This window comes from Dermacentor silvarum, chromosome 8 (genome assembly GCF_013339745.2).
Source record: "Dermacentor silvarum isolate Dsil-2018 chromosome 8, BIME_Dsil_1.4, whole genome shotgun sequence".
Classification (NCBI taxonomy): domain Eukaryota; kingdom Metazoa; phylum Arthropoda; class Arachnida; order Ixodida; family Ixodidae; genus Dermacentor; species Dermacentor silvarum.
The window spans coordinates 4,757,335-4,770,357 of record NC_051161.1 but is presented as its reverse complement, the minus strand read 5'-3'; the positions used below and the strand labels follow the sequence as shown (position 1 = coordinate 4,770,357).

At 48.1% G+C, this 13,023-nt stretch overlaps 1 protein-coding gene across 3 annotated transcripts in view; it reads left to right on the top strand.

The window, feature by feature from the left end:
* Positions 1-13,023, top strand: part of LOC119460535 (protein DENND6A-like) — a 106,995-nt gene that overhangs the window by 23,108 nt on the left and 70,864 nt on the right. For all 3 annotated transcript variants that reach the window (XM_049672480.1, XM_037721459.2, XM_037721457.2), the window contains one exon: positions 1,404-1,498. In XM_049672480.1, coding sequence (XP_049528437.1) covers positions 1,404-1,498 — 95 coding nt within the window. The remainder of the gene's footprint in view (positions 1-1,403; positions 1,499-13,023) is intronic.

The window sequence follows — 13,023 nt, the reverse complement described above, 5'->3', positions numbered from 1 at the left end:
AGCCCCTAGAGGCTCCATATATACGGAGAAGAGAGCAAGCATTGGGCTGGCATATTTGTAAATACACATATGCAGTCTGACAAAAAAAGCAAAACCATCAAGGATGTTGCTGTGTCTACTTTGCTGTGATCATCTTGCCACTCGGTCCAAGGTGCTGCAACTCTTTATACTTGTCACAGTGGCTATGGCTATTTGCTGTTGAGCGCGAGGTCGTGGATTTTATTCCTGGCCACAGTGGCCACATTTCGATGGATTGAAAAAAAAATCTCTTGTGCTAAGCTTTAAGCGCATGTTAAAAAACACCAAATGGTCAAAATCAGTCCTTTCATTGTGTCATCTTTCATCACCCCTGGTTGCATTCTAACTATAAACCAAGTGAATGTATGAATGTTGCTTTCTATCTGAAGGTGCCACTGATGCTGGCTTTGCTATACACTTGTTTTTTTTTTGTAAATAGTATGAACTGTAGACTCGGGAATTAAAATATTAAGTCCAATGCTCCCTTCCTGTCTTCACTCAGCCTAGTGCTGTATGGTTCTCATTTTACTGATGTGACCGTCACTGTCTTGCATGATCAGCTGCATGATAATTCATATAATTCATAGGGACATTGGACTCGAGTGGCGGTTAATTAGTCCAAACGATATGGTTTCGTAAGCCCTTTGGCTGCCCTCTGTGCATTTTGCTGACCAGACGAAGACGCTTGCAGAAGCTACAGGAGAAAGCTAATTTGCAGAAGGAAGAAAACACACATTAGCCACGTTCAATGCTATGTGCATTCACTGCACATAGCAGATGACTGCAGATGCTATGTGTCTGCCCTTTATAATGTTGTATTTTTTTGCTTGCTTAATAAGAGACTGTGCAACTTTACAGCATGAATGTAAGACATGTGCAGTAGATTTATCTTGTTTTAACGTTCCAGTCATGTGTTGAGGAACATAAACTCGCCACGCTGTGTCTGTGAATGTGGCCATCTGCAGTGCATAGCCAACACTACACTGCTATGGCATTGCTATGAGGCTGTCACTGATGTCTCTGCTTTGTTCTGACCGCTGGCACCACCATGTTTATGCAGTTAGGTGTCATTAGCAGCAAATTCTACTATGGCCAGCAGACTAGAAACAAGGATACAAAGTGGGTGAGCACAATGCCGAACTACAACGGAATTGCAGTGACACATGCAAAGATACGCCAGCTAACAGCAATTTGATAATTGGCATCTTCTTTGTTCAGTGCTTGCCTACATTAGGTGTAGGGCTCTCTCTGCAGCTTTTTATATAAAAAAGGCGACCTCCTTTGCAGGAAACGGTCATTTTGGTTGGGGGAGTTATAAGTTGACCATTTATTATCAAGCATGCATGGATTGCATTGAACAGCTGACGCTTGCTTGTGCATTGCAGGCCCTCTGTGATTCTGGGCGTGACCAACCCATTCTTTGCTAAGACACTCCAGCACTGGCCTCATGTGCTGCGACTTGGGGACGACCCTCTACCTGGTGCGTGCCAGTGCTTTGCCATTCATGTAATGCTCGGATCAGTGGAGGTTCTCTGGCACGAGTGTGTTGGGGAACGTCCACAGAGTTGCTAAAACAGAATGCAGGCAAGGCTTGCTGCCACCCGCTCGTTATTATTCAACACTAAAGAAATAGACGGGTTCAACATTGCACTCTTGACTTGTTACTGACTATAGGAGGAAATGTGGCGCCACTGTCTGGGTTCTTTTTTGCAGTGGTGTTCCATCCAGAAAAGCAGTGATCATAGGTATGGGCCACGGGGTCTATTTAGCATGGCTTAGTTTGTAGTCTGCAATATCACCACCAACTGTGTAAATGCATGCCTGCCAACTCTTCCGAATTTTCCGTAAAATGTACGAATTTGCACCCATCTTACGATTTATAAATGTCGACTCAATTTCTATGGAAAATTGAAGAAAAAAAATGAAATTCCCAATAAAGCCACACTTTTGCTAGTGGACAAAGGCACCACTCACATAGGGTGCGCGCATTGAGAAAGCGGTGTATGCCGAAACCTTCACTGTTTGCAAAGTAAGGACAGCCTTTTTCACTCTGTGAAAAACTCACTAGTGGTAACTCACTAGTGGTTGTCGTTACGCTCAACATAGTGATTCCCACGCTACGTAAGTGGTGCCTCCAGAGTCGATGCGGCAGGCAAAGTTTTTGTATAGGAGGCTATGCCTTGTCGTCATGCCTGTTGACTTCGTTAGGCCTTTTTTCGTGCGTATGTACTGTTGTGTTGGCCTCGCTTTCTTTTTTGTGTGACCAGCTGCTGTGTCCGGCGTAGTGCGACTCGGGTGTTTCATAGTCGTAGCGGTTACGAAGGGTGATGGTGTACTCGAAGCCTCGTCAGTCCTCATTCCAAGTGTGTAAATGCTTTTAAAGTCGTGCTCTTCGACAGAATCTTTGTGACACCCCCCCCCCTTGGTCGCGAGTTTACGAATTTGAAAGGCTTCGGGTTGGCAGGTATGTAAATGCCTTTTGTGGAAGCAAAACTGCTGAGGCATTTTGGTAAAATGTTATTCCCTTTTTTTTTTTAATGTTGTGCTCTCTCTGCATGGAAACTTGGGGACAGCTGTTATGGCGCGCAGGCTGCAGGTTAGTTGAAAATGTCCGATATAGTAATGGGTTTTCAATGTCCCAGAGCAAGACATGCGCTTTGAGAGAAACTAACTATGGAAGGTACTGACATGGGAATGCATAACCAACTGCTTTCAAGGGATGTTCACACGACAGTTCAAATAATTTTTCAAAGGATTCCTGTGAAAGAAAAAAAAAAAGGAATTCATTCAGTAAATTTTGACACTGTTAGCAAAACTGAACAGTGGGTTGTGAATTTAATAGACAGATCATAGAATATTCTGAAGTAGGTCAAACCATTCTGCATTTAATTCTTTGAAACAGCTGTAAGATGGCTTGGTTCTTGGAGGCAGAAATACAAAGCACTAGAACATGCCCTCTCTTGTTAAGTTCTTTCTCACCAGTGCTTTAAAAAATGGCCACTAATAAATTTGGCACTACAGTAAAAGCTCGATGATACGAATCTCACGGGGTCACGAAAAATATTCGTATTAGCCGAAATTCGTGTCATCGAAACACAATTAAAACTACTGTCGAATCACGATAATTCGAACTCGAAGGGGCCCGAAAATTTTTTCGAATTAAAAGGACGTATTTTTGAAGTACTCGTGCACCATAGCACGATGCACGAACGGTGCGAGTCGTGAAATATCGCGGCGCGCAAACGCATAGCAAGTGCGGGCCACGAAACTGCCCACGCCGGCTAATGGTCGCTTCCAAATAATGACAGAAAACGAAGCTTCAGGGAGCGAGCGGGCGGCGCTGGCACACGGGTGCGCGCGGAGACCGTCGAAGGTGAGGGAGGAGGGCGGCAGAGAAGCGGATTTGGCCGCGTCAACTCCGCCGCTTCGGTGGCTCCCCTCGCCCTCCCTCTCAACTCCCTCGTAGCTCTCTCACCTTTGACTCCGTGCGCACATCTCCGTGCGCGCCCGCCGCCGTGCTGGCGCCAGCTTATTTTAGCCGCCCCCTGAAGTTTCGTTTTCTGCCGTTATCGGGAAGCGAGCGTTTGCGGGCGTGGCATTTTCGTTGGCCCGACTGTGCCTCCGCCGCTGCTTCCCTCTGCGCTGCTGCCGCAGCGTGCAAGGTCAACATGTGACTAGAAAATAGAGGAGAAGGGTTCACTGCCATTTTATCCGCGTGGCTGAGACGTGTGTGCTAGAATACGGTTGTGTAGAACACTCTAGTCGGCACGTACACGCTTGTTCCGGCGCGATGCAGAAACGGCCACCTTGCAATTTGAGAGAGGGGGAAATTTCCGCCGCGGGTTCTTTTTTTTCTTTTCGTTCCTTCGCGCGCGGCATTGAGGGGTCTCTCCTGAGCTTTTGCTCTATGGCGGTGTCGGAGCAATGCCGGTCGGAGGTGCCGCCGCGTTATTTGGCGCGCTGCTAAGAGCATTGTCGGTGCGCGGTATGTTCGAAATGAGCGTGTTCGAATTAACGAGATTCGACTGCAGCTAAATTAAAGAGTCAGAGGTGAACTCACTCAGGCACATGTACGTAAAAAGCATTTATTTCGTGAAGCGCTGCCGCTTCAAACTCTGCGCGCCCAGTGGCGGAGTCCGCGCTGTCCGGCGCCGCGCCTCCGCACCAAAAGAGAAGGAGAGAAAGCGCGTGACTGTGCGCTGTTCTTTTTCGCGGCCGTCCGTGGGGCGGCGTTTATTCGTATCAACCGACGCAGGCTGAAAATCGATTCGTAACAACCGTTCTCTAGCACGTTGCAAAGTAATGGGGCTCGGCCGGGACCACAGAAAAATTCGTATCATCCGGAAATTCGTATTAGCCGTGATCGTATCATCGAGCTTTTACTGTACTCGATCAATTAACAGTATTGAGTATGCCTACATTCACCATTGACACCTCGGTCAAATGAAACTTAATATTGGCTTAACTATATTATTGAACAAGTTATTGCTAGGCATAAAATAAAACCTTGCAAATACATATGCATCAGTTGTTTACCACAAGCACAAACTGGACTGTAAACAGAAATAAGTAAGATGACTTCCCCATGCAATGCAGCATTCCTGTGTAGCTGGTTGGTCAATAGATTGTGGTTCAAAAGTTCACATCTGAGCCCAGGTCAATCAAGTGATTGAATAATCAAGCGAGTGAATGTAGAAGTACAAAGAGGATTTTATTGTGACTTGGTCGTGTGTCACCTTATGTCGATAGTGTTATCATCAAATTTTTATTGAGGAATATGGTGCTAGGTTGATGTTAAAGGGGCTCTGCAGCATCTCTTGTGAGATTAGCTGTTTCTCTTTTTCCATGGGCATGACACTTAGACAGCAATAACTATAGAAGGCACAATACAGTAGAACCTCGTTGATGCGATCCTGTTTCATGCAATTTCTTGGCGCCAACATTCACAATAAAGAACACAAAAAAGACCCAATACAGTTGCGGTTCTTTTTTACCGGTTAATACATTCCTGGAAAACACGATCATTCGGCACCATCGTTCAGTACATCACCGAACTGTGATCATTCGTATGATATGTTTTCGGGTCACCAGATTCTGTGTAAACAAGAAAAGGCACGAGGCACTCGTGATCAAGAGCAGTAGGCAACCACCATGGTAGCTTCCCTGCTGTACTTGCCTGCCCATGTTACGAGAAAATGCCAGCATGCAGTCAGTTTTCTCTTCTGGTACTAGCAAATCTTCTGGGTTGTTGTACGTTGAGTCCACAGCTGTCGCCGCCAACCCTATTGCGATAAGCATCTTCATTTATCTAGCTGTTTGACCGCGTGTGTGGTGTAGTATCGTTGGAAGCACGCGTTTAGTAAGCGATAACCCAAACATGCTGCTCTTCCCTGTTGCAGACAGTGCGAAGTGAGCGTCATGTTTCGCTTTGGCAGCATGACATTCTGGCTTTGCCCGGCAGCTCCATTTTGTTTTGGTTGCCCGTTACAGTCTTTTAAACCACTGTAGAGATGGGCAAAACGGCTCACTTCAGTGAGAGGCTCGGAACGGCTCATCTCACTGAAATGAACCGGTTCATTTGAACGGCTCACCGGTTCACTTAAACGTGTAACCTGTGGTATGCATATTCTATAGTTATGTGGCTTTGAAAAAAAAAAAAAACTATATATCCATAATTTAATAACCGTGTTATTGGTATTTTTGCTATGTTTAGAGAATATTTTTACATATATTAAAAGTGTAAATTTTTAGTTGTAATGAAGCTTTCTTTTGTGATATTGGGGATAAAATGCTTATGATACTGTGACAGGCAGAATGCGACGTACTTTTTTCAGAAAAAAAAAATCTAACTTAATCGTCATTACAGAAGCTTGTCCGTTTTTGTGGTACTTTAAAATCAACTTTTGTCAAACTAAGAACACAAAATGATTGTACATTATGTTTCAACTTTATTCATTTATTCACATACGTACGTTCACTATATTATGAGTAAGCTGTAACGCCATGCAAAATGAATGTAGAAATCATTTCTTGAAGTACAATACAAAAATCATACGAAAGATCCACAAAACTGCCGCACGTACCTTTCGTGTTTTTTTTTTCTCTCTTGAGTGCACGCGCAATACTGGCGATCATGCCATCATACACCAGGACAAAAAAAAAAAAAAAGAAATGAAGTTCTATTACAACACAACAGATCATTGGCCTCGTTTTATTGACGTGCTAATGATACACGCTCAGAAAATGTACTGAAGTGGATGTCATGGGCGATATTTTCATGACTACACTAATTAGCACAAATGAAGACCAGGACGTAAACTGTACGTTCACCTCTTGTCGTTAAAGGGCCCCTAAACCACCCAGAGGTCGAAATTTAGTTGCGGTGTTGCAGTTGTGCACGAGTCTACAACGAACACGTAGCCGCGAGAATTTTTCGAAATGGTGCCGTAATAGCGGAGTTACACGCGTTTGATGATCGAAAAACGGCCCTCGCTCGTTTCGCTCTTTCCTTCGCTACTCTCCTCATCGGCTGGTCTCCCCTCCTCGCCGAGTGCTTCTCGAAAGGTCACGTGACATACGTCATCGCTAACGCGCTTCTCAAAACACTGCATACTTCCGGTCACGTCCACGGTAGCGGCACATATACCGAAGGCGAACCGTCCGCCAGTGCCGTAGAACGTCTGCCGCGCAAGAGGTGTCCAAAGTAGACGGCAGTTCGGCCGGCACCTTGCCCGCTGCACCATCAATGGCCCAATCAACGACCGCGAACCTGCGCGCCTCCGCCACCGGCAACGAAAACATCAGCTGCAGCCGGGAGACGACAGGCTCGGCTGTGCTCGCATCGCAGCCGACGGCGCCGCTAATATCAGCGTATTTTTCTTCTTTGTGTACAAGTATTGCGAAGAGCGATAACAACGATAAGAAAATATTGCGGCTTGTGAGCGTCGGTATTTCATTTCAAAGCGCCGTCCGTTTTAGCTTTGAAGGGAACCAGAAAAGGCCTAGCGACGATATCGGTGCCGTGGAGCAATCAGCGGCGGTGAATCTGCCACACAAATGAGTCCCGGTCTCATCCTCTCTACGTACGGCAAGGAAATCTCACCGTTCGCGAGCAAGAACCACTGTCGAACGGCGGCCCGCGAATGGCAAATGGCGTGCGATGAGTTACTGTGCCGGTAACGTGGACTCAGCGCTTCTCGGCTACCCGGTGTTTCTGCGGTGCCGGCCTGTGTTATGCGAAGCGTACCGCTATAGACCCTGTGTTGCGCGCACGTCTAGAAAGGCCAAGACTGTCGCACTCTGTTCGCGCAGCTAATCAGACCGCTAAGCACGACTGTGTTGGAACACAAGCGATTTGGCACTTGCATTGAGGGCTGTAATTACCGATTCGCAAGGGCGCACAAACGAGCAACACGACGAGGAAGAGCAGAAAGCGCGCGTACCTGCTAGCACACTAACCGGAAGTCGTAGGTTCTTATTCAACCAATGGACATCGTTTCCGCAGTTGACATCACCAGATTCCCCCTGCTGACATCGTGACAACTGCAGGGGGTACTGGAAAGGCGAGGGGAGGAGAACGGCATTTAAAAAAAAAAAATTTTTGTGGCGCTCCCGCAGCGCATAGCGCTGCAGCGTTTGGCATCGTTGATCTTGACGGCATTCTGAACTCGGTGCGCGTTTACTTGAAATCTTCAAAAATTATCTGAGGTGGTTTAGGGGCCCTTTAGAGACACGGAAGACCATCTTTGAAGTGTTATTGGACCAGCTCAGGAGCGCTCAGGAGCGAGCCGGATCTTTTGAAGAGCGAGGGAGCCGTGGCGAAAAGAGCGGCTGGCTCCTGAGCGCTCAGGAGCGAGCCGGATCTTTTGATCCGCTCTTTTGAAGAGCGCGGTGGTTCAGTAAGTGAGCGGCGGTTCTTTCGTTCTTCAGCCGAAGGCGAGGGGGTGAAGGCGACTCTTACGAGGAAGGGCATCGGCGCGGCTCGGAACGGCACGGAACGGCATCGGCGCATCGGCACGGAACGCATCGGCGCGGCTCTCTGAACGCGAGAGAACCGGCTCCTTTTCTTCAAAAGAACCGCCGCTCATTTTTACTGAACGACCGCTCACTCGCTCTTTAAAAAGAGCCGCTCACAAGATCCGGGTCGCTCCTGAGCGACCCATCTCTAAACCACTGCACGACGGAAAAATGACACAGGCTGCTAGGGCCCCACCAGGTCTACATGCGTCAGAGCCTCAAAAGCCGAGTGGGCACGTCATAACTTCCCACCAAAAAGCCCCACCTGAAGAGACTGTTGGCACCAGATTGAAATTGAGGAGTGCAAACATGAGCTTGCTGAAGCCGCTGTCGGGATATGGTGGGGATGCCAACGGCCCTCTGCCTCGACACACCGAGCCCCGCGGTTGGCGCATGCCTGCGCATCAACCGCGGTCCGGTACAAGCTCGAGGAAACAATAGACGACAACCACGTGTACACTCGGAAAGCATTTATTACGACTGCAACTAACACTTCGAGCAGGCCAGCTAGCTATAGTTGACATCGCTGAGGGTTCCCTCGAAGAGAATAATACACTAGGTAAAGAAGGGCTTCCGACTTACCAACTGGGGAATACGGGCGGCCGCGGCAAACGCCGCGGCAAGAACGCGGTTGACTAACCACGTGCGGGAATCGGGAGCGGCGGCGGAGACTTCCGCCATCGCCGCTTGCTGGGGACCAAAGAGACCCGGGCGATATCAGCGGGATCTCACGTGACCCACCCGGTGGTGCTGATAGCGCTTGCAATTCCCGCGCGCCGCCCGCGGAAGGAAAGTTTCCCCTCTCCCAACTCTCCCCGTCAAACGCATGCGCTTGACGCGACGTTTGCTGCCCGTGCGGCGGTTATGGGACCCGAGGATTCCCACACCGCAGAAACAACAATGTGCATCTCCGGCCGCGAGGGCCCTCTCAGGTCAGCGTGTGTCGGCGTCTCGTGCTGCAACGCTTTGCATTACATAGACGTTGAGTGCAGTTGAGTCTGCCAAACTTTTTAGTGACTTCAGATCGTATGTTTTCCTAGTTAGTATGTTTTCTTCTCGCATCTTTTTCTAAAACGTATGAATAGGATTCTACTGTAGTTTATGTGGTTGACCCAGTAAAACAAGCTGGCTTTTGTGGTGCCTGACACATTGTCACAAGAGCAAAGCATGCAAGAGACTGTCAGCCAAGGCAATGAGGTTGGTCAGTGCTGTGGTGTTGGTTGTCTGTCCTGAAAGCAGCAGCCTCCAACTCCCATGGAGTCTGCTCCATAGATGAATCCATGGACAATCCCATTCATGGCCTGCCTTCCTTGAGGTTGGGCCTATTTGGAATGGTTTTCAAGTGGTGTATTGGCATGCCTTGTGGCTTGAGGAGCAACAGAATGTCATTCTACTCCACAATTATTCTAACCCACCAAAGGTGTCTTTCATATTGAATTATGGCATAGCACATGTCACAGTACACGAAGAACCTAGGGCATCACAAATACTGAAGCCAAAGAACAGGCCACAGAGTAAGATAACCAGGAGCACCGACTCGCCTGATAAGGCATTCCAAGTTGTGTACACGCGAGCCAGCAGCTTTGTGGCGCAAATCACAGATGGCGCGAAAACATGTCACTAGCGCTAAGAGCTGCATCGCCTGAAGCAGCCTAAGCGCGACATATCATGCAGCGAAGCACCGTGGGCTTTCTGTTTGTTGACAAATTAGTTTTTGTAAAGATATGTGTGCCTTTTCTCTGTTGCCCACGCGCTGTCGAATAACGCTTGTCGCCTGCCGAAATTCACGGCATACGTCATTGCTTTTAAGTGCATTAAAATGAACTAGCGGCTGTGAAACAGTCCGGTTTTCTATGTTGGCATGCTTTTAATGAAGTTGCATATGTTAATAGAAAACTGGAATAGAAAGCTATTAACTGCCTCACGTCTCAGTGATACATTGAGAGGAAGTATGGTGTTTTCTTTTCTTGTCTGTCTTCACAAACCTATTATTTATGGCATGTTTTGACCTCTGTCGTGGCATGCTTCAGCTGGCATGCTATGCATGATCTACACATATGCTATACATCATATGAGTCCTGCGATCAGGCTTACATCTCCAGCTACAATTACAGCTTTCAGGTGTGTTTACCACACACTACACAACTTAATTCGGCGACTGGTGGCAGCAGTGCCATTAGTAAGGGCACACAGCAGGCCCACAGGAACATCAGCAGAATGCTATATCGGCCAACTCGGGCACATTCACTCAGGAAAACAACTTCTCTGATAGTGTCTGCCCATCCTTGGCAACACCCCACTTTTATTCAAACTATGACGTTATTTACACGTGATTGGTGACGTCAGATGGCAATGGAAAGGAAAACCAAAACCAAGAACGAGAAACAACTGCTGGATGCAAAATACACCTCCCCTTAAAAAAAAAAAAGAACTTGAACACTTGATAAAAACAGTTAAGGGGTGACAAAGTCATTCAACCAGGCCGCAGGTCGGCATACTCGAGTTGTTCTAAGCCCTGGCTGCGCTGTAACATTCAGGGGTACGAGAGGGGTCGCTACTTGATGCTGCTTTCCTCTTGGCTCGTTCGCTGCTTGGTCTTCCAGCTCTGCTGCACTGTCGGAAAGGCCAGGATGCTCGGCTGGATTGGCTCGAGGCTCAGGAGCAATGGCAATGCTGGCGTGCGTTTCGACAGCCGCAGGAACTGTTGATGTCAGCGTTGAGCCTCCCTGAAGACTTGTGTAAATCACTCTAGACAATCTTTTGGGATTCCATGTGCTGTTGTCTTCCAGCATGAAAGCACTACTTCCCTTCTTGCCCACTATCTTCAGGGGTTTGCTGTAGGACAAATTGCCTTTCCTGGAAACGTTCGGTTTTTTACCCTTAAGAAATCACCCGTGCGGAATGTCGGCATCTTCGCCCCTCTTTTTCAATCTGTGTACTCCTTGCTGGTCATCTGCTTATTCCTCCCCTCTTTTGTAATTGGGCAATTTCTGGTGTGGGCTTCTCAAAAAAGGCTGGGCTTGGAAATCCAACCATGTCTAGCATGGTGCATGGAACACGTCCATGCAAGAGTACAGCTGGTGACACTGCCGTTGTTGCATGTGGTGTGCTGCGGTAAACAGCAAGGTACTCCAATACTGCTGTCTCAATACGTCGCTGTTCCAAGGCCGCAAGCTGAATGTAGTATTCCAACACCCTGTTGAAACGTTCGACCTGTTCGTTACTTTGGGGATGATAGATCGATGAGCAGAAGTGCTTAATTCTGCGCTTTTGGAGAAAATCCTCGAAAAGAGTGGACTTCAGTTGCGGTCCATGGTCTGTTAAAATCTCATCAGGGTACCCCTCTCGACTGAAGACTGCTGTCAAGAACCCGATGACTGCATTAGACGTCACACTTGGAACAAAGCATACCTCAGGCCATTTCGAATAAAAGTAAACTAAAGTTAATGCAAATTTGCAGCTCTCTTTAGCCCTTGCGAAAGGAGCAACAATCTCCAGCGCTAGTTTCTGCCAAGCACGCTCAGGTAGCGGAATTGGTTCCAGTGGTGCTACCGCAGGTTTCGCTGACTTCTCTGCCACTTGACAGACACTGCAAGAGTAGATTGCCTGCTGCACCTGGTTGTTGAGTCATGGCCACCAATACTGGTTGCGAAGCTTCTGTTTTGTGCAAACAATTCCCTGGTGGCCTTCATGCGCCGTCTCCACGAGCATTGGCGTCAGTGCAAATGGGATGACCAGGCGCTCGTCCCAATAGCAGGCTGTCCATGACTGCCAGCTCATCCTGCACACAGAATAAGGGGCGCAGCTCAGGCCGAAGACTGCATTTCACCGGCCACTTCCTTGTGACATAAGTCATCACCTGCTGTAACAGTGAGTCGGACTGAACAGCTTCTTGAAGTTGCGCCTTCGTGATGCAGGTGGAAATGAGGGACACGACTCTTTCCTCTTGTTCTTGTATCCCCTACAGAGGCAATCGTGATAGTGCTTCCGCCACCTTGTTATCACTTCCGCGGTGGTACAGCACATTAAAATTGTGGTGTAGAAGACACGCCGACCATCTTGCAATTCGTGTAGACCGGTGACCGGTGCCTTGGGATGAGAGGAGAGTAACCAGAGCTTGATGGTCGGTTCGTAGCTCGAACTTCCTTCCCCAAAGAAAAACGTGCCAGTGTTCACACGCCCATATGCATGCGAGCGCCTCCTTCTCGCCTACGGAATACTTGCACTCCGCTTGCAACAGAGTTCGAGATGCAAAGGCAACGACGGTGCGTAGTTCGTTTCCGTATCTTTGTTAGAGCACAGCTCCCAGCCCTTAGTCGGAAGCATCTGTAGTTACTACCGGAAGTAGCTAGGGGTTGAACATATGCACGACCTTGCACGTTGCGAGTAGTTGTTTCACCTCACGGAAGCTTTGAGTGGTCTTGTCATCCCAGCAAAAAGGAGCTCCTTGATGAAGTAACTGGCGAAGGTGCTCTACGACGTCAGCAAAGTGGGGTATGAACTTGGCATAGTAGCTGACGAGTCCGAGAAAGAAATGCAGCTAGTGATGTTCGAGGGCGCTGGAGCATGAACTACAGCCACGACTTTCGATTTCAAGGGTGCCAGACCTCTGTGGCTGACGAAATGTCCCAAGAATGTCAGTTCTTGTACATTAAACAAACACTTTTCGTTAAGCCGCAGGCCAGCCGCTGAGATGTGGTGCACAACATCGTGAAGGTTCGCAGAGTGCTCAGCCACAGGTTTACCGTAGACGATGATGTCGTCTATATAGCAAAGTACGTCCCTGCAGCCCTTAAGGATTGAAGTCATCATCTTCTGGAAAGCGGCTGGTGTAGAGGCGATGCCAAAACACACTCGACGGAATCGAAAAAGGCTATTGTGTGTAACAAATGTTCTCAGGTCACAGCTTTCAGGCGTTTATTCCAGTTGATGATAAGCTGATGCCAAATCAGTTTTTGAGAAATGTGTCGACCCTGCTAGTTGGTGTAG